The sequence below is a fragment of the Xiphias gladius genome, chromosome 12 (assembly GCF_016859285.1).
Source record: "Xiphias gladius isolate SHS-SW01 ecotype Sanya breed wild chromosome 12, ASM1685928v1, whole genome shotgun sequence".
Classification (NCBI taxonomy): Eukaryota; Metazoa; Chordata; class Actinopteri; order Istiophoriformes; family Xiphiidae; genus Xiphias; species Xiphias gladius.
The window spans coordinates 15,128,021-15,150,428 of record NC_053411.1 but is presented as its reverse complement, the minus strand read 5'-3'; the positions used below and the strand labels follow the sequence as shown (position 1 = coordinate 15,150,428).

The 22,408-nt window shown below is 42.8% G+C and overlaps 1 protein-coding gene across 1 annotated transcript in view; it reads left to right on the top strand.

The window, feature by feature from the left end:
- The first annotated feature begins 3,531 nt into the window (after positions 1-3,531).
- si:dkey-172j4.3 (diacylglycerol kinase eta) overlaps positions 3,532-22,408 on the top strand; it is a 72,093-nt gene continuing 53,216 nt past the window's right edge. Inside the window, exons 1-3 of the mRNA XM_040140318.1 lie at positions 3,532-3,631; positions 4,828-5,226; positions 7,829-7,933. Coding sequence (XP_039996252.1) covers positions 5,134-5,226; positions 7,829-7,933 — 198 coding nt within the window. The 5' untranslated portion in view covers positions 3,532-3,631; positions 4,828-5,133. The remainder of the gene's footprint in view (positions 3,632-4,827; positions 5,227-7,828; positions 7,934-22,408) is intronic.

Sequence of the window (22,408 nt, the reverse complement as noted above, 5' to 3'; positions counted from 1 at the left end):
TGTGGCTTTATGATCACTATGAAGCTACCGTCAGCGGCTGGCTATCTTAGCCAAACATGTTGTTTTTACGCTTCAAATTACTAGCTGCTCCCCCCGTTCAAAGTTAGCTGTTGGCAATAGCTTCACAATTAACGTACAAAAATGAGAGTGTCATCAATCTGCTCGTCTAACTCATGGCAAGAAAATGAATAAGCGAACGTATTTCCCAAAGCCATTCCTTTAAAGACCAACATGAGGATGTTTGGCCAATGAAGTGGCATGTCGTTGGAGCTCAGTCTGAGTCAATTTAATGAAGAAAAAGAGGTTTATAAAACCATACGTTCAACCAAAAACTCAAAAATACGAAAGAATGAGTAGGAAAGGATCACTGTAGAAAATGAGCTGTCTGACTAATCCTGTTGCAGTTACAGAACTACTGAATAATATGTATTTTCCCTGAAAACAGCAGCAATAATAAGCGTGTGAATACAAAGCATAAGCAATTCCCGCAATTTGCTAGCTGCACGTTATAGAGGAGATAAATATAGGGGTACGAGGAAAACTGCTTGTGAAATATTAGTACAGGATGTGCGACAGTATGTTCCTATTTGCATGATGATAATGACGGTGCAGTAATTTGCCCTCAGTTTGATGCATAACACGGAGCTGTTAATTATTGCTCAGTTATCAGTTTCTTTTATTGCTCAGCTCTGATTGCTGCTCCCGCTGTGTGCCGCTTGGATGGGGAGGAGAGGAAATTTGACAACCTGCAAGCAGCTCCCTGGGAGAGCATGAAAGAGGTGTGTGTGTGTGTGTGTGTGTGTGTGTGTGTGTGTGTGTGTGTGTGTGTGTGAGTGTGTGAGACAGAGAGAGAAAAGGAGCAAGTGAGCTTTCTTTCCCTCCCAGATTTGAAGAAAATTGTAAATTATTAGCCTTTGGAGACGGGAAGAAATGAAAACAAAAACTCAGCAAGTGCTGGGTTTATCTCACCCTGTGAGACTAACAATCGCTTCATATGCGAAATAACACCATCAAATGTTCGGGTGATTAGTCCATTAATTAAGTAGTCAACTGACTACAAATATTTTACTATTTTGATTAATCGTTTGAAGTATTTTTCATGCAAAAATATCAAACATTCTCTGGTTACAGCTCTATAATGTGAGGGTTTTATGCGTTTCGCTGTTCATATCATAGCAAAGTGAATATTTTTTAAGTTTTGAACTGTTTTTCAGACAAAGCAAGACATCTGAAGACATGACCTTGGGTTCTGGGACACCGGGATTGACATTTTGTTTTTCAGTTTTTTTTGACATTTCATGGATGATTAATTGAGAAAAAAATGCAGATTATTCAAAATTATAATTACCGCTGGTTGCAGCTATAATTGGGATTTTTCACAAAGCCTATTCTGTTCGTAAAGTATTTCCGCCCTTGGTCCTCTTTGTCCGTCCCTCCTCTCCATCCTTACGCCGTTCCTTCTCACCGTTGTCAAGGGCAACCGGAGGAAAGAGACGAATACAGTCACACTATCACCTGATCGGCAGGGGAATCCAGCAGGTGTGTGCGCACGCTCGTTGCTGTGCGCGTGTCTGCCTCTTCCACGCCGCTGTCCGACAGTTACGACCTAACCAACAACAACAACAACAACAACAAAAACAAATACAGGTGGAGGAGGGGGAGGAGAAGGGCACACACACTCACACACACAAACACGCGGCGTAAATGAAGTGACTCTTGGCAGGCTCACAGCTAATTCAGCATGAATATTTAATCAACTGTAAACAAATTACTATTGCACTGAGTGGTGCCAGTGTGTGTGTTGTGTTAGTGCATTTATATACATGTGTATATGTCTGTCTCGCTGCCCTTGTATCCATGTTAGTGAGTACAAGCTGCTCTCTCTCTCTCTCTCTCTCTCACTCCCTGCCTTATTAATGTGGATGTCTCTCTCTCTCTCTCTCCCCCTCTTTCTGGTGGAGCTCTATCGCTCTGTTGGGTGTGGACTTTCCTTAACAGCAACAACCTCACCACTGAGTGAGCTGAAATCTGAGCAGAAATCGGTGTGCGGGATTTGTGAGTGCGCGGAGACGAGTTTTTGAGAGCAGGTCTGGTAAGAATTTGGAAGAGAAATGGACGTGTTACTGCCTGCAGGAGGAATGTTGTGTCTCTAGAACTGAGCCAGCAAAGCAGGGCTTTTCTTTGAGGCCTACTCGCCAGGGTAGTATAAGCTTTTTTTATTTTTTATTTTTTATTTCTAAAAATAGGCCTTAATATGAGGTTCCGCAGCAAAAACAAACCTGTAACCACCTCCTCACAGGTTATGGCCTCACTGTGCGTTTGACTGTTTCATTCGCAGGATTTCGTGAGGCCTAAACAGGTGAAAATGTTCAGTATTTCACAAGGAAAAAAAAGGAAATCTTATTTTATAAAAAAGGTGAAAAAAATGAATCCCTTTAATCATGACCCTGAAGATTTATCATGGGACCCTACGGGGTGTCCCGAACCATATCTTGGGAACCACTTGATTTAAAATATATACATATATTTATATATAACATATGGACAATGTTTCAAAAAAAGCAGGCGTGAGAAAAGTGCCCAGAAAAAGAGAAATCTGAACATCTACTGATGAAGATCAGGTGATGTGACTGAAAGCCTCAAAAGAGCTGCTAAATAGGCCCCGAGGGGAAACGGTTCTGTCATTTATGAGCCCTGCTGAAAGTTGACCCCGCTCGGCCAGTCCGACCCGGGGCTTTTAAACCAGCGTTTCTGGCCTGTGTAGACGGCTGGTCTGCAGGTAGCGCTTCAGTGAAAACCAACACCATCACTGGGTGTTAGTCGATTTTAGCTTCCCACACCAGGGCTCGCGGTGTGTGTGTGTGTGTGTGTGTGTGTGTGCGCGCGCGTGTGTGTGTGTGTGTGTGTGCGTCGACGGCTGAGTGCCTTGAAGTGGTCGAGAGCTCGATCTGCACCCGGAGGAAAAAGACGAGCGGATTCGAGTCAAACCTGTTTTATTCTTAGAGCTCTGAGGTCTTCGTTCCTCCGGGCCGATCCTTCTCTAACTGCCCCCAGCCAATATTTTTCATATTTTTCGGTGTGTGTGTGTGTGTGTGTGTGTGAACTTGTGTCTCTGTGCCTCCTTGTGTGTATATCGGGCCCGTGTCTGGCTCGTGCTCTTTCCTGCGAGCGCATGCGTGCGGTGCGCGAGTTACTTGCTCTCAGTTTAACCTCAGAACACCGATCCGAGGCGACTCGACGCACAGCCCACAACACGGCCGCTCTCAAATCTCTCTCTCTCTCTCTCTCTCGCCCCCCCCCCCTCCCTGCTCCCTCCTCCCTCCTCTTCCTCCCCCCACCCGTCCTCCCTCTTCCTACCTGATTCAGATCCGCTCCGACGCTATGCGTATGACCGCGTCTCCCTCCGCAAGGCGAGCACCACCGGAGAGACCCGCACGCCGCCGCCACTGCTACTGCTGCTGCCGCCGCCGCCGCCGCCGCTGCTGCTGCTGCTGCTGCCGCCGCCGCCGCCGCCGCTGACCGACGGCCGCCCGCGGAAGCACCCGACGCCGGCCGACCAGCGACCCAGGCCGGGCAACAGGAGCGGGAGACACCGCCGGGGGAGCAAGGAGGAAGAGACTAGCGGGCGGAGGTAAACCGTATCCATATTTTATCGGCACGCGAGAGCACGGAGAGAGAGGGTCGATTTGTGCGGAGGAGGTGGCCGCGCGGCAACGGTGGCCGTCCAGGTCGCTGATAAACGGTTTCGCGTTTGTGACAGCTGAGCCGACCGAGCCCGTTCGGCGAATACGCCGGAGTTAAACGGAAAACCGACGTTTATTTCTGCGTGTCCGCCGACAGCTCCTCACAGTCCACAGCGATACGGACGGAATGAATGATCGGGCTTGGCTGAGGCGCACGACAGCCTGTTGTGCATCCGTTTTCGGTTTTTCTTTTTTTTTTAATTAAATTTTTCAAACCACAAAGCCACATAAACATAATGTAACAGGCCGACAACCCAGTGACACATGCACAGTGTTTGGACCCCGACGTTCAAGTTTGTTGTCTTCGGGGGCGGCAGCGAAGTGAGATGCAGACAGGTTTTTTTTTTTTTTTTTTTTTTTTTTGAATAACGAGTCCACATCGTAATCAAGGAAGCGCGCGCGCACAGACACACACACACACACACACGCGCGCGCGCGCACATATTCACTTTTTTTTTTTTTTTTTTCCCGGGTGCCTTAAAACCTGCTCCGCGTGCGAGTGCGAGTGCGCGAGTGCTTTCACCCATGTCCAGTTATGGAGCTTGCGGACGCTATCGCATCTGATCTCTCTGCATGATCCAGCCGGGTCATGCCGGATCATGCAGAGTCGTCTGCCTCTAGTGAAGCCGCATCAGCATCTTGATCATCGCTGTCGATGTGATTGTCCTCGTACACTGTTTGCCCTTGTCATCATCTTCATCATTACCACCACCACCACCACCACCACCATCATGGTTGAACGGTGTCTGTCACTTGCCTGAGGGGTCTGCTCGGCGTCCTATGGGAAAAAAAAACAACACACACAGTCTGTTAACCTCAAAGTGTTTTCTCACAAATGCAGGAAGAGGTAAAGAGGAACCGAGAAAGAGAAGCGCCTGTCATCGTCTCTTTGGCTCTTCAACTGAAAGAGCGTGACGGACACGGAAGAAAAATTAGTACGAGTTGGGAAAGACAGTTGTTTATATGTTCGGAACTTCCAGCGAGGGAGCTGCCAGTATCCCCCTTAAAAAGGGAAAAAAAAAAAAAAAAAACTCCAGTGAGCTTCTCTCTCCTAATCAATAATTCATTCCTCCATCTTTTCCAGAGTTGGCCCTGGATAGAGAGTGTGGAAAAAGAGAGAGGACGAGTGTGGCGTCCTGGAGCCTGCCGTCCCATTCGTCATCCCCTCCTCTCTTCCTCTGCTTAGCCAAGCCTTCAGGTCTCGCCAGACTCCACGACTTTCCCCCCTTCTGTCTCTTCTTCTTCTCCCCTTTTATCCAGAACTCCTCATCCTCTGCAGCTGGGAAAACTTTTCATCCGTCTCTACACCTCTCACACCTGTTTCTTTTCGCTCTCCCTTCTCCCTTTCACCGCTCTTCCCCCTCCTCTCCTCTTACGCCTTTGACTCATCATGGCCTCCAAACTGAACCCCAACGTCCTGTATGTGGCGGAGCCGGGCGGGTCGCTGGGATCGCCCCAAGCAGACTCTGAGAGGACTCATATTGTAAGTACAGTTCAGTCTTGTGTGTATTTAAAGCTACGAAAGGTCAGATTTTAATGTGCCTATGTGGCTAAAATGCTAAGTGCAGCTGCGGCGGGGAAAAGTACCCCAAATGCTCCGTCATAAAACACCGCAGATGAACTTTCTTTGGCCGAAGGAGGCGTGGGTTTCACTTCTAAATCGGGGAAGGGAACGCTGTCTGTTAGGTGATGCAAGATAATCGTCACCTCACCCAACCCCAGAATAAATCGAAGGTCTAACAATCCAGAGAGACTCTGGTTGGTCATGAAAATTTAGTCCTGATCCAAGTGACGATCTAAGTCCGAGTCCTTCGTAATTTAGAGTTACACATGTAGCCCTGGGTTTTTAAAGGGTGGACACGGATATTTCTTTACTCAGCATCCTTTTGTTTTTTTATGCCGATATATACTAAGTAATAAACTGGGATATTCAACTGTTTTTAAATGAGTAGAAAATGCACAGAAAATCTATGAACTAAACGTGGGGAAAAAAATCAACATTAGCAGAAAACTTTTTTACAAAAAGTCCAGGTCTCTGCAAAAGTATTTTTGAGGTGGAGGGTGTTGCTACAACAAATGATTATTTTTATCGTCGACGGATCTGCCAGTTACTTTCATGATCAGTCATTTGGTCTGTAAAATGTAAGCAGATTGTGAAACACGCCCGTCACAAAGCACGCGGTAACATTTTCCAGTCTCTTATTTTGTCTGACCCAAACCCGTTCAGTTTAGTATCACACAATATTCACATTTGAGAAGCTGAAGCCAGTCGGTTTTTTCCAATTTCAGTGTAAAAAAAAATACTTGGATGATAATATTATCACAATTGTTCCAGATTAAATTTTCTGTCGATCGATTAATCAGAATAACCGTTGCGGCTCTAGTGAAGGTGCTACATGAACTGACGACCCCGGTATTTTTAAAATCCTGGCTACGGTTCTGCTCTGAAGTAGCTTATTGGCTCTAGTAGAAGCTCAGAGAGTCTCACTGAGCACCAGGTCTTGAAAAGTTATTATTTCTGCATGACAAAAAAGATGGGAATTGACAGGATTTCATTGATACCAATGCCATTATCGATTCTGCTCGTCGGATTGTTTATCGATCCCCGGATCAATTTTCTGTGTGGAGGAAAAAGTAGGCTTGCGCAGGTTTTCGCCGTCGACGCAGCTGTCTGACCGTCTGGGGGTCTGAATACAGTGTAGAAGCGGGGGGTTGAGAGAAGGCAGGCATGTGACTCGGGCGTGAGTGAAATCGGAGAATATTTGCTGCAGTGAGGGGAAAAAGAAAAAAAAATCTGCCTGTGCGGCGCTAATGTTTTTATAACATTGGATATTTACCCTCAGTAAAGGACGCAGTGTTTCCCGCAGGTTGAAAATCTACTCGTGGCGGCGGGTGGCGCGGCATGCGGCCGACGTGCACGCAGGGACTCGTGCGGTTGAGAGGGGGAGGGCGTAACCCGGGGTTATTTTCTGTGGCCCCGATTTGCAGATGTCCCCGAAACGCCTCACGCGCAAGACCGTCTGTGCAAGCTAGCCGCTAGTCCCCGCTCAGTTGCCGCAGCACGGGCAACTCGGACAGGCGTGTGGCCAAAAATGAGATAGTTTGAAAAGAGTGAAATACGGCGTTCCAATGGAAGACCTTACCTCGGTTGAAACCGGGTGATTTTAAACTACCTGGGCGGGTCTTAAACTACCTGGGCGGGTCTTAAACTATCTGGGCGGGTCTTAATCTACCTGGGCGGGTCTTAAACTACCTGGGCGGGTCTTAAACTATCTGGGCAGGTCTTAATCTACCTGGGCGGGTCTTAAACTACCTGGGTGGGTCTTAATCTACCTGGGCGGGCCGTCCAGGTAGAGCCTGTGTATGGAAAAGGCTGCAGACACGGGGCTCCGTGGCGAAGCGCTGGTATCTGACACCTGTGTGTCAAATACGTGACATTCCTGGAATTTAAGCCCATGTTGTTTAGAGAGAGGTTTCAGCATACAGCTGGTGTTTCCACATTTACTTGAAATGACCGTTTTACAGACATGATCATGATCAACATCAGGAAATCATGCCGCCATCCATAAAACGGACTGATAACCCTCGGGGGCATACGATTTACGATGGTTCTCAGCTGGATCCCTAGGCACGAACGACATGTTCGACAGTCAGATTTTTAAGTTTCACTCCTCATTGTTTTTTTTTTGTTTGTTTTTTTCCGTCCGTCTAATCTCGACCCGATCGTTGCTCTCTGTCATGTGATACACGCAAAAGCATTAACCAACAGGAAACTTGGTAGCTGCAGATCAGTAGATAGATGCAGCTGAAGCCTTTCACGCTGTGCACGTTGATCAGAAATGCAGCCAGTGTTAACATCAAGAGAGTACGAGATTCTTCTAAAAAGCAGAGAAAACTAGACAGTGGCTGAACCTTTCCATCACATCCGCTACCCACTAAAAAGAGGGATTCTTGGTTACTGATGTTACTGAAGTTAATGTGCACTTTCAAGAGCGCCAGATATTGTACATTGGTAATATCTGTCCATTATCTGACAAAAAAAAATGTCAATAATTCTTCCTTTTTTTTTTTTTTTTTTTTTTCAGGCTGGAGAAGCTGGAGAAGAGTCATCAGACAGCGACGGGGAACAAGAGGAGACGTCGCACAAACTGATCCGCAAAGTGTCGACCTCGGGACAAATAAGGGCCAAGGTAGGAAAAGACGTGGGAGCGAAGCGTTTGACCCATTAAACAGGGCTTCCAGTGGTCACAGAGCTTGTGGATTATCACTGGAATACAAACTTTGACAGGTTAGGAAAAGTTAGGAAACGGGGTAAAATCTCTGCAAAGTGTCAGGAGATATCAGACAATCTTCACAATTTATTCCACACCATCTTGTATTGCAGACAGTGGATTTCTAGCCATTCTTTGACATTTGTGAAACGTCGTGCCCCTTTTGTGAGCTTTTCTTTTTCAAACCTTATCCATATTAAAACGGGACATCCTCCAAGGTGAAAAAGCAATATCAGCGAACCAGGGAGGGATAACATTTTTTTAGGTTCATGGAAGTGCTCTTAACTAATTTAGGGAAAGTCGTGGAAAAGTCATGGAATTTTTCCTCGGGGCCGCTCTGGGAACCCTGATTAAACGTTTGAGCTGCTCATTTATTGAAGAGCTAATATAAAATTTAAACATCTCACCAAAGAATTTGATGTGTGCCCGTGGATTTGAAGCCATTTGAAGGACACCCTGCTTTTACCTCACGCTGCACGCACCGCTGTCGCACGCTATTCAAGGGGACTGGAGATCCTAACTAGTTAACCGCAGCAATCGGCCCCCCGAAGGATCTTTAGCGTTTGGCTGTGTCTTTTCTCCGTTTGATCATCTCTCTCAGATGCTACTTGATCAACACTTTAATCAACCCCCGGATCCTATCTGCACCTCGTCGGAGTCTGCTGAGGTCAGCTGGCTTCCCTCGCAGGCCCGGTCGCCTTCCCGCGCGCATCATTTCCCTCCCTTACCGTCGCCGTGATGACGAGTGGTGTTCAAATCTCTGATAGCCAATTAGATGCAGTCACACAGCAGCAGCTTCCTCTCTTGCTGAACGTCTGATAGCTTCGTATTGCCCTCTAGGCTCTCTTTTACTCAAAGATATCCATGGTGTGATATTAGCCTCTTACTGGAAAGCACTCGAACACGCACACAGAGCCGACTCATGAGTTATTGACGAGCTAATATCCACAATGAGGAATGCATTATTTGAAATGAAAACAGACGGATGACACCAGTCCAAATGAACGTCCTGTAATGCGTGTGTACGTTTTGAAATCGTTATCCGCGACCTTCATTGACCGTCAGCTGTAAATCACGCTCGGGTCAATGGGATACCGGCAGCCCCTGTCCTCATGGGGACGGCATCCCATAATGCCACGTTTTCTTTCCTGTAGCAGATAATGGAATGGGATATCAATCTGTTATTGATCGGTTAATCTCATCGAACGTGGCCATAATGTGGTGTGTATTGTGATGTGATGTGCGGGCCCATAAGCTCATAAGAAAACTACAGGTGGTTGTCATGGTTTCAGGCTCAGTGAATTATGGGTGAAAGCCATGACCACATAGTAATAGTCTACCTCTTTTAGTCTAGTGTTTTTTGTATTTTATATCAATTCATTCTGTAGAATATTAATAATTTTTCAATAAGTATTAATTTTTTTTATTAATCTAAACAAATTTGCATTTCATCATTACATATCATATTAAAATAAATATAAAACAGATAATACATAAACAAGAAATTATAAAAAACAAGAATTTAAATAAAGGAGATCAAATTTAGTATCTTGTATTGCAGATAGTGGATTTCTAGCCATTCTTTGACATTTGTGAAACGTCGCACCCCTTTGTGAGCTTTTCTTCTTTTAAACCTTACACATATTAAAACAGGACTCCTCCAAGGTAAAAAAGCAATATCAGCGAACCAGGGAGGGATATTGATGAGAAAAAAAAAAAATGGAAATAAAGCAGATTAAATTTAGTATAAAGTATTTTCAAGAACATAGTTATAAACGTTAATGGTTTCAATATCCTTTTTGAGTTTTCTTCTTCTTCTTATTTTTATTTTATTTTAGAGAATTGATCAGATATGTGATAACATGAAAGAAGGAAGAAAAAAATCACAATAACATCATCACATTTACAATAAAATCAATACCCATTCAAAAATATATTATGACATCTCCGACACATGTGTTTCACTTGTGTTTATATTATAGCTGCAATGATTAATGGGTTAATTGATTAGTGGACTATAAGCCAACTATTTTGATAATTCAGTTATCAAACTAGTCATTTTTCCTGATTTTTAAAAAAGCCAAAAAATTTCAATGGTTCTGTGTTCTCAGTTGTGAGAATTTGCTGCTTTGCCTTGTCTTTTGTTACAGTAAACTGAATATTTTTGCGTTGTTGACTGTTGGTCACACAAAACAAGCCATTCAATGACGTCACCTTGTGCGATGGGCATTTTTCACTGTTTTTCTGACGTTTTGTGGACCAAATAATTAATTGAGAAAATAAGGGGCAGATAAATCAGTAGTGGAAAAATAATCATAAGCCTTAGTTTAGGTTGTTGGAAATGCTGACTGAAATATGACTAAATTTTGCGGTAAAGTTAGTTCCTATAAAAGAGATGAGTACATGACTCATTTTCATTTCGACAAAAAGCTCAGTTGTCAACATCAGCAATCGTGACAAGCAAATGTGGGATACACATTATGTAAGATTTTTAAATGTATTTCTGGAGCCTCACTGGCTATACTGAATCGATGTGGATGACCGACCACCTGGATTAGCTTTACAAACAGCAGCAAATTCTCCATATGTGGCAGAAAAGTTATAAGTTATAAGACCTCATTTTCAGTATAGTGATTCCATCATGCAACTCCCTCCCGATTGTCTGAAAGAAGCTACTGCTAGCGGCGGCTATGTATCTCCATGTACCAGCTGCCGGTCAGATTTGACAATGCTGTGATTAGTTCTTTGTAAGGTCCGTGTGTGGGTTGATTAGATTGTGTGCACCTGCAGTCATGTGACTTAGATTAAGTTAGTCATCGACTCCAGGATTACGCCCCTGTGACAATGATGGCTTGAGCGGATTAGTGTGTTTGTATATCCCTTTGTTTGTTTGTGTACATGCAGGCGAATGCATTTGGGCATTGGAGTGTTTTGAGTGAGTGTTTTTGGTTTATTTTGCTGCATATGTGCTTAAATACTTTGCTTGTGTGCACGTGGGGGGGGGGCTCATTTTGTCCCGCGACTGTTACCATACTTGTTAAACCAGCAGTCTGTTGCCGCACTTGTTAAGGAGGTGCTAACTCTTAATCAACTGTGACATGACATCCTGACACGATTAGATTAATTCAGCTCCTCAGGGGTGAGTTGCTGAATAACTGTACAGATGCAGCGATAGCCCTCGAAGTCTGGGCATGTCACTTCCGTTCGCGTTGTGCTTAAATATCTTTTGGGTTTATAGACGAGCTTTTTGATCCTTGGGCATGAAGGGAGCAAATTTTTTTTTTAACTCACCAGAAGCCGGAAAGACTCACTGAAGGTCACTCCTTGCTTGTTAACTCTTTGAGACTTCTGCTACATGCAGTGCGATTTATACACGCCGCAAAACGACTGCCCGCCGCTGCGATTCCCACGAAGTCGCACGACTCTGCAGAGGGCTTTTAAGTTGATGGATACAGGAAGTGGAGACGTGTGGTTGCACCTGGCCGAGGCGAGAGGGAGAGAGAGAGAGGAGAAAAGTGAGAGAGAGGATGGTGATTTAACTAGCTAACGTTAAGTAGGCTAGATTTTTTGTTACCTGTTGATATTCATTCTTACCACCGGCCTAGCACACACACACACATGCCACCCGGGTAAGACAAAAATGCTTCAGCTTCATGGCCGGACTATGAAGCCCCGAAACAATCCTAGTGGACACACTGCCAAATCAGGCACATTTTCAAACCTAACATTCATTTTTTTTGCGGTTTCTCATGAATTTCGACTAGATTTCTTTTGCTGCACCGGGTAATTGGAAGTTGCTCTGAGAAACTGAATGCTGTTTCCGCAGATCAGCCCCGCTGTGCCAGGTGCGTGTGATAGACAGCTCACGTTGAAAATGTTATGTTGCTTCTGTTTTATAGTCTGCACTGTAATCAAAGTGAATGTAACCTTGGAGATTTGCTTATTGGCTGACTCTGTAAAACTCAGCCCGCTGACTAGATTGGATTTTGAGACTGATGGAGATTGATTTGCCGTGCGTGTCTAATTTTGTTTTGATATCTTTGTGAGAATCAGTGTGTGTCTTCGACCTGAGAATGGCACCTGCCTGTTTGTGCAGAGGTTGTGAGAACTCAACCTAAACAATTCTGCAGAGGAAGAAAAGACACATGTTGGTCTTGTGGTTTTGTTTTATAATATGTGGAAAAAAAATGTTCTTAGGTTGTTACAGTGGCCTAGGTGCTAAGACATGTACCTTGAGATCCACAATATCCCCAGTATTGCACATCATGTCCTTTCCCCCCACATTTCCTGTCTTCTTCTCAACTATACAAATATTATATTGTATTAACTAAAAGCAAAATACCCGAAACATTCATGTCTACATAAGAAATGCTGATATAGATTTTGATTTGTTTAAAAACGTTTTAAATTTCATTCAAATGAAAATGAGCTTCAGCTCCGAGCAGTGGGAACTACAAGCAGATAAAAAGGTCACGGACTGTGCTCTTTGTTGCCCTGATGGTTTATGTCTTGTCCAATAGCGGCAGATACAAACCAGATGCCGAGGCATCGGATTTCGGAGCAGCAGTGATGGTGTTACTGTTCGGAGATCACATTAGAGTAATGATGTCAGCTTCTAATTTTAGGGATGTAAATGCATAATTCATCTAACCCAGCTGCAAGACTAATATAAAACAAGAGCGTGAGAGAGAAAAAACTAAACTTATACTTTATTTAATTATAAGTATTAGTGTTTACTGTAAGAGTTAGACCTGATATCAACAGTCTTTTATTTATAATAGTTTAGGGGCTAAATGTAGTAAATGGGGGGTCCTCATAAAGATAGAAGTACAAGTCTGTGTGCTTTCGTGCCATCACCATAAATCCGGAGAACATGCTGCAGCTCTACATGTAACAGCCAGTCGACAACATACATTACATCCAGATATATGACACTTTACTATGAAGAGCACAGCCCAGTATAGGTAATCAATACGGTGATGCATCTGATAGCCATGTTTTGAGTGGATCATGAGGGGGGGCTTTTTGTTTACTTCATCTATTTTAGGACGAACACCATCATTTGGAGTGGCTCTTAACTTTTATTGCAGGAAGGTCAAGGAAAAGTCAATCAAATGACCACTAAGACATGCAAAATGTCTGTGAAGTGACGTAAAATGACCGAAATGGCCGCAAAGAGGTTTAAAACAACCTCAGGGAGGCACAGAATGACAATACAAAGATAACACAGAGAGACAAAGACGACCACGGAATGATAACAGACAAAAAAAAGAAAAAGAAAATACAAACAGCTAGAAAGATACACAAAACGACTACAAAGAGCAGAGAAAAACATAAAAGATCACAATGACTACAAGCAGCAACTAAAAGCGTGTGATTTATGTTGCTTTCAGTCTGGGGGACTTGCTCTTATGTGGGAGGGGGTGGGGGGGCCCTTTTCATGATCCGTCCATGCCCACACTCTAAAAAAATCTCAGCTCAAAACTTCTGCTTATTCGAAGTTTCCAGTCGGTCAAGAGTTGAGTTTCTGGTGTATTTCAAAAGTTCCCTTTATTTTTAGTTTTTTTATGTTGTATTGCATTGACCAGCATTCGACTGAACTGCGGCCTGTTCACTCCGGAAAGTGGCACAGCAAAAAGTCTCCCCTTGTTTCATTGCGAAATATTTGGTTGGAGGAGCCTGGTGACAGACTGACTACTTGCAGGACCAGCCGGTAAACCGCTGTAGTTGGCGAACTAACCGCTAACGTGCTTGATAGCCGGGAGCATGCTAGCGCTAGTCAGTCCCAACAGCTTTAAGCTTCTTTCTGTTTTCTCTGTACTGGGGCCCAGGACGGTTCGTTATTTCGTTCAGTAAAGAGCTATCGAAGACGGGGAGAAAAAGCTCTCTGGCTAGCAGTTAACTGACAGCAAGCTATTCAGTTTGCTAACTGATGGTTAGCTCGCTACATAAGTTAGGAGAGGACGGAGGGGAGGAAGAAGACTGACTCCCTAAATGAAACTGAGCCTGGAGGCACGATGGTGAACTCAACTTGCTGTGAGGAGTCTGTGCTGATTTGCCTTCGCTCTTCATAGGCCGGGTCGCAGTGGTTCCACCGGGAAGACTTCGTTTCGTCGGAAAAAACCTTTTTCCGTTTACTGGCTGGCGCGACTGGGCTTTCAAACTACTGTGCAGGGGGGCTTCTGATTTTACTAACTGATCGCGGGGATGATTGACAGGGAGAAAAATTAGTGCGGTGGTAAAATTAGGTGAGGCCGTAGCAGCTCCTTGCCACAGGAAGCAGTCATGGGAAATGCACGTGATGTTAATGTAGAGAAATAAAAGTGCCTGCACACCGCAGCTTTAAGGTTTTGTGCCGTCAGTCATTTTAAAAGTACCAGCTGTTTAACCTGCTGTAGCAAAGGTCTGTGAGTTTTGTTTGTAACCCTGTGTGCGTCCTTTTTAATCAGCTCTCTGATTTCTGTCTTTCTTTCCTTCCGTCTTTCTTCTTGTCTCTCTGGACCTCCAGGCTTAGTTACATAAGGATTCGCACCCTTTTCTTTTTCCTCTTTTTTTATTTTTTTTTCCCCCCCATCCTCCTCTCGTCCTCCTCCTCCTCCTCCTGTTCGCCTCGCTCTCATTTACCGTGGAAAATAAAGCAGACGCGGGAAGAGAATGAGGCGGAAGAGCAAACAGCTTCTTTGAATTGTGTGTGACAGAGAAGTGCAGTCCCTTCATGGCGTTTGTTTCCATGTGAGGGAGGCTACACAACACATCTCCTTTCCTTTTCTTTCATTCTTCTGTCTTTCCTCTAGGCACCTCTTCTTCTTCCTCCCTGTTTATTTTTCTCTCTGTCTCTCCCCTGCACTCCTGGATCTATTTTTTCATTTCATTATGTCTATTTTTATTCATTTCTCAGCATGTTTTCCCTTAATTTGTCCGGTACATCTCACTTCCATTTTGGGTGTTTTCCAGCAGTCTCAGAAGAGTTATCCCTTCCAAAATATGATTTAAAAAAATGAATAATTAATTGAAATGAACACCATCAACCTCTTCTTTATCATTTCCAACCTGTTTTTCAACTTCATCTTATTATTTTCCTTATTTCCTATTACTTTTTTATATTATTTTTCCTATGACTATTCTGGAGGATTTGTACGTTGATGTCATTCTTAGATGTGAGGAATCAATAAATCTTAAGTTTCCTCTGCTTCCCAACCAAACACTGTTCCTTCTAAGATAGCAGCACCACTTCAGATTACATAACCAGTCGTTTTTCTGGCATTTTGAGTGGTGACCAACAGGTAACGCTTCTGCTTTTTTCCATTCCTGCGGATTTCCTGCACGATGCTTTGGAATCAAATCCACTATATTTGTGCTTTTTTATCTGCATCTCACTCCCGGTGCAGAAAAGTGTGTGGGTGTTCACTGCAATGGCGACGAGGACGAGTTATAGGTGTAGGTGTGTGTACGTGTGTGTGCGTGTGCGTGTGTGTGTGTGTGGACGGACGGTAAACAGAAACGTCTTGAAGGGAGTACATGAGTGTGTGGGATGGCCGGTGTTGTGTGTGCGTGTGCGCTTTGATTTATGCCCTTGGCTTGATGTGATACAGCTGCAATAGTGTGTGGGTCAATACTGAGAGAGAGATATGGAGGGAGCGATGGAAAGAGATGAGGAGAGAGAGAGATGGAGATAGGCAAAGGAGAGAAAATGAATAAGTGGAAGAGAGAGAGAGAGAGCGATGGAGGCAGAGTGGAAAGTAGCAGAGAGAGACAGATCCAGAGTCAGTTATATAAGAAATCTACACAGCAAACAGCAGGCTTTAATACTCATATTTACCAACACAACAGGTTGGCAGGCGTATAGAGGAGGCGGCCTGACTATTTAAGATGTGTTGATCAGTCACTGGCACGAAGATTGAACAAAACACATTGTTTCCTTAAGGCCGAACAAACATCCTCTACGTATTTTCTACCTTATAAAATATTTGAGAGGCTTTCTATGAATGTTTTGACTTGCTTAAATTGGCTTTCTTCCTTCTTTTTTTCTGTTTTTATTGGTTCGTAGCTACCTTTTACAGCACTGCACGGCCACGATTTGTAGATGTGTGGCACTGAATTAAACCGAGGGATGTCATAAAGCTATTCTTGTCCAAATCGTATGAAAGAAAATAGCCGGTCTTTGAGGTGAATGCCAGAAGAATTATTTTATTCTCTATTCAGATCTCCCCATCAGCTTCCGCGAAGTGGTTGCTAGTCTCCCTGGGGTCCACACAAAACTGCGACAATAAAAACAAGCAATTATTCAAAGTTCACGCGCATCTCGATGAAACGAAAAAAGGGAGGACAAGTCAAACACACAGATCAGAAAATATGTGAACTAATTTTACATATGAACACATCTCCGATGAAAACAACGGTGCTCTTTCTGTCAGGCTTCTGATTGGCTGCAAATGGTAGCTTAAACTTAACTGCATTCCCATGTTGTGAGCCTCTTATCCTGAAGCAGAGACGCTATGTATCATACGTATATAATTTCTCTTTCTGGTTCGAAAATAGCTTTCAGATACGTGGTGAACAAAAATTACAGGAAAAGTTTTTTTTTTCAATTAAAAGTGTTTCTTCTTACTCTGGACTCTGGCTGAGCCAAAAAGTTAATTGTTGACACTATTTAAGTACAGACCTCCCCCTCGGAGCATTAAAAACTAGCTGCTGTTGGGAAAATGTAATGTTGCAGAACCGGGGCAGGTGTTTTGTATATTGTCACTGTAGTCATCTTTAATTTTGTACTTAATTTTAGAGTAATAATGGTCATATCTCAAATGTTGTTTGAGCAGTGAATAAATATTTTTGTTCTCCATGAAAAGCTTTTTTTCCTGACTCGTATTTGCAGTTACAACATTCACCTAAGCGCTTCCAGTATCACTGCTTGTACTTTATAGGCAACGTATGATAAAGTTGCCATGATCCAAAATGGCCACGGCGAGTATTATTGATTTGCTTAAGTGAAATTACTGTACTGAGTTTAAATGCTGAGTCGGTCTGTCTCCTGGACTGACCAGTGTTTTGTTAACTGGAGCCTTTCAACTGGGTTTCCATTGATTTGTTTCCCCCCGAGACGTCGGACCGCCCAATAAGAGGACTCTTCACAGTCAAAGAAAGCAGGAAGTCCTCGAAAAACTCCACTTTACATTCAAGGGGAAGTAGGAAGTCCTTAAAAAAAGCTCTGAAGAAAAGAGTTGAATGTTTTTAAGAGAAAAACAAGAGTCCAACATTCACTTAATCTCAGAAATTCTTTCAAAGACCGTTATACCTACAATTTTTTAGACTTAAATGTTTTCTTCTAGGGTTTTGAACATGAAATATTTTTAGATAAATTTCATAACATGAATATCTCATTTTCATTCTGTAACAGAAATTGAATGTAATGTTTATAAAAATATAATGCAAGAGGAGATGCAACCAAATAAATTTCAATAAAAGTGACAAAAGTGTCATTTACTGAAGCAGACAACTCACTCAAAATGTCTTTTGTCCCTTTTTGGAGACCTTTTTTCGGTATTATTTAAAAAAGAGGAAACTTTTTGACTTTTTTGTGGCATGTTCACTCCTCGCTTCACTTCCTGTCTCTATTTCACCACCTTTTCAGTGTTTATCTTTTATGTCCATTCCTTTTTCAATTCCTCTCTTTCATTGCAGCCACCTGGCTGTGCTTAATATCCTCTGCCTTGATCTCTACATGCTCTCTCTCTGTGTTCTGACCTCTATCGTTCATCATTTTTCCCATCATTCCTTCCTTTCCTTTCATCCCATCCTCCCTTCATGTGTCCATTCTGATACTCGGTAACGCTCATATTTTTTCTTCTTTTCACCCTTCGTATCTGCGTCTCTAACAAACCTCTCTTTTTCTTCTTTCTGTCTTGTGGCAGTGCCTTTTTTTCTGACTCACTCTTCTTCTTTCTAGCCTCCTTGCAGGCATGAAGAATCTTACTTTATTTGTTAATTTCCTATTTAATATCCTTTAGACCAGGATGAAACAATACATGAAGAGAGCCTTTACTTTTTCTGTGAAGTTAATTGATCTAAGCTCTAATAACCTAAAAGGGTTTTTCTCATAATTTGTGATTAATTTAATAAATTAAAGATGCTTAAAAACTCCCAAAATACTATTGACAGTCTCAGCTCAGGAGCCATTTACTTGGTTGTTCCGGAGCTTTCGACCGTACCGCAAGGTCCTCAACAGTTTATGAATTTGGCTCAGTTGTTGAGATTAATGGGTCAAGAGTGAATTGTCCAGCTCAACTATTAAAGATGCCAAAATAAGATGCCAAAATAATTAAAAGTTTGAACATGTGCGGTTCCATGTCAAATGAGCAACTGTCTGCTGATGAAGACCATGTGAAATGGTAGAAAGCTGTGGAAAAAGCGAGTAAGTGGATCTTGAATTGTTTCGGCAACTGCTGTATACAGGGTCAGGAATGAACTGTCAAGCTTTATCCCCAAATTACTGTTTGTGTGAACGTTAGCCCACAAGATTCGCACTTCAGGAATATCCACCCACTTGGCGCTTCAGGGTGAACAAAACAAACTGGAGGCAGTATTTTTAAAGATAATTACACATGTTTTAAATCCCAGTGGATCCCATTATTGTTCCTGTGTGGGCCAGTCAACGAAGGTTTTTTTTGGTCACATTTTCAGTCTTGGACTGATACCCTTGGATTCAGGTATTTCTCAACCTGGGTCTTATTCTGATGATTGTTTGGCAAATCAGTATATATCAGGGCACGAGCCACCTGAAGCTTTCCAAATAGGTGTATGTTTTACATAAATCATTTAAAATACTTGTCTCCGAGTCTGATCGAAAGTAAACACAGGATCTACTTTCGCGGTAATTATGCTGGCTAGCCAAACTAGCTTCCTGCCTGTCGCAAAGTTAGCATGACCATGAGTCAGTATGGACACAATTATGAGAATAAGACCCGGGTTGAAACACATCAGAATTTTCCTTTAAGTACATTTTTTGGGGGGATTTTTGTTAGAGTCGATATTAGCCCATTGCAGATATAGTGGTATCAGCGTATATACATAATGTTGGCCGATAAATGACAGGAAATTAAAGTACAGAAATCCCAAAGATGATTTTAAAACACTTTCAGCCATTGTATAGTTTGTCCAGAGTAGTGGCAGGTTTTTGTTTTGTTATTTTCTCAACTATAAAATGCACAGTACATTTCTTCGTCACAATTAAAAAAAAAAAAAAACATTTAAGGGAAACTGATCAAAAATGTTTATATTATGGGTTGCACAGGGAAATTTAATATCTGCCAATACGTTATTATCTGATTATTTATTTATTCTTTTAAACTCAACTAAATGTCAATATCTGTATCGGCATTCAAACATCTGGTATTGGTTGAGCTGTAGTTTTAGTCATTTCCTCCAAAGAGCAAATGTGTGTACTTCTTTTTTGTTGAGTTAATCCCCTGAGGGCTCTGTTGGTAGTTTCAAAGGATTATTTGGCCTATATCTGCTGTCTGTTCAGGTGGGAAAATAATATGGTCAAACAATAGTCGGCAACAGGAGATCATCTCAAGGCAAAACGCAGTGTCAGTAGTTAGGTGTTCAGACAGTAGCCTAAACTCTGAAAAACGTGCAAGCGCTGACCCCGGGAGCTGCAATCTTTGATTTTGTGGCAGGACGATATCTCTGTTGTTTCACAACAGTTTCCAAGGCTGTTTTACTGAGACTCCCTCACGTCTTAGTGTCGTTTTGTGAACACTTTCGTGTTCCAAAGGGGTTAATGCGTCAAACACTCGCTTAAAAGAGTGTCACCTCGTATGTCACATCACTGTGACTGTCTCTGTGACGAATGTTGTACATGAACTTCACAAAGCATCGGCACCAAAGAGAGGATGAAGTGACTTTAGAGTTTAGCTGCCTTCACATCCCTGTATTGATGTCTCTCTTTCACTCGTCTTCTCCCTCCTCCTGCTGTATCCCCCCCTTTGTCTTTCTCTTTTTCGTTCACTCTCTCAGTTTCAACCTCCCTGTCTTTTTCCCCTCCATCTTGCCCTGTCATTCCTCCTCCCTCACGCGTATGCAAAAGTCTAAACCATCATTAGGCTTCAGTCTGCAACACGCCATTAAGGAAAGAGTGTGCGTGTCTGTGGGTTTCAGTGTGTGAGACAGAAAGACAAAGATGATGAGTTACCTACAGCGGCTGTGACTAATATAGTGACACTCACTTTGAAAATATGCTAATGATGAGACAACTATATCTCGTGTGTGTGTGTGTGTGTGTGTGTGTGTGTGTGTGTGTGTGTGTGTGTGTGCGCGTGTGTGTGTGCATGTAGTCACTAATGAACTAATGTGTGCTCATAATCAGGCACAGCTGTGTGTATGTTTGTGTTATCACTAATGAGCGAACACATTTAATACTTGACACGTGTACATTTGTCTGTGTTTGTATATATATATGTGTGTGTGTGTGTGTGTGTGTGTGTGTGTGTGTGTGTGTGTGTGTGTGTGTAAAACCCCAAATGTGCTAACGTGTGTTATCAAGAGAGGTGTGTGTGTGTGTGTGTGTGTTTGTTTGTTCATGGGCATGTACTGTTCATCTCCGCTGTCTGCTGGCTAATGGAGACTGGCAACACAAAGGATGATGTTTGACGTGTTTTTTTTTTCTCATGGATCTGAACTGAAATCTTTTTCCGTGTCGGTGGGTGTTAATATTCGCTCGGCCGGTTCGGCTAGCTGAAGCCGCGTGGGTTGCACTTAAGTAGAATTTCTGATGTTTTCCATAATGTCTCTGAATGTTTTCAACGTTTTGTGCTCTAACCTTTGCAGCTAAAGGTGCCACGTATGGCTTCTCCACGCTAACAAATCATGCCTTGACATTAGGATAATTTTTGTCCGTGGCTAGCCGTCTCGCTGCGCTGTCACGGTGCTACACATCCTGGTGATCCCGGGGCTCTGTAAGCGCGTTTCCACGCACCTGTTTTCGTGCACACTTAGAATTTACTAATAAAACAAAAATAATGCACAAAAAAAAAAAAAAAAACAATAGCAAAAATTATTTTTACACTTGTTTGAGGTGGAAAAGTTGGTGTATCAAAAAAAAGCAAAATGCGACAAAGCGCAATGGAAACTGACCGAGCAAATTAATCATGACATACATGAAACGTGACGTAAACGTCCATGGACATTTATGCCAACTCCTAATATTTGTATAACAGTAGTAGATGGAAAAACCACATTTATTTGCAATTTCTTTTGCCAATTTTCTGGAAATTCGTTTATTATGTGCACCAAATTGGATGGAAACATGACTTTGTGACACATGAAAAAGCCCTGGAAATTTATAGTTGTACTCCCTCACCCGATCGTGGTTCTGCCTCAAGTCTGGTTTGAGTTTTAGTTATTTTCAAGTGCACTAAGAAATTTCTCTTCATTTCTGTGGCCATGTCCAGTGTCTGAGAAGAGAGTCCGGTTCGTCGCAACAGCCTGGCGAGCTGATGGTTGGTAATGAATCGAATGTTGCCTCAAGTCTCAGGTCTGAAAAGTTGCATTTAGTAGAATCAGACTTTACGTTGAAATTCAGAATGTACTGGTCTGCCCTGATCTCATCATTAGCATATAGGATGGCATAACTCTGTTTTGGTACAGGTCATTGAAATTGTCCTGGAACTGTCTTGAAAAAGGATCTTTTGCAAAGATTGGGAACCCAATTTTTTTTTTTTTTCTTTTCTTTTTTCCTTTTTTGCATTGCGGGGCAGTAGATTTGCCAGGAAATCTTGCAGAACTGCTCGATGGCACAAAAACTTAAAATTTTCTTGCTGCACTCCCCAACATCTACATATCCCGCCACAACACTGTTGACTTTTATGTACAAATGCACCAAAGATTGTCGCGCTGTGTGTGTAAGAAGTCACCTGTTGTTTTTTTTTGTTGTTTTTTTTTCTTTCTTTTTGACTTTTACATTGACGGAATAGAAAAAAAATGAAATTACATGAAAGAAAAAAAAACGGAGGACACGCTGAATGAAAACAGCTAAGGGAAGTATTCAGCTGAGAAACGTGCAAAACGAGACCAATCTCTTATTTGAGATGCATCACCACTTAACGCTGCATGTCGTTCACGCTGGGCTGTTCGGTCACCATAATGTGTCTGTTAATGAGATGAATGCTGTGGTCACGGGGTACAGGCTATCCTGTCAGGGTGTTGGCCTTTAAAACAGGGCAACGGGCAGGAGGAGACATAGTCACACTCTTACTTCTCTCTGCTTTGTTTTTCGTCTTTCCCTTTTTTTTTTTCTTTTCCCATTTTTTTTGTATTTTTTATTATCTTTCTTATTTCCTTGTTTTGTTTTTAGGCCCCTGTGAACCTCTTGTTATTTTAACGCAGCTATCGCTTCAT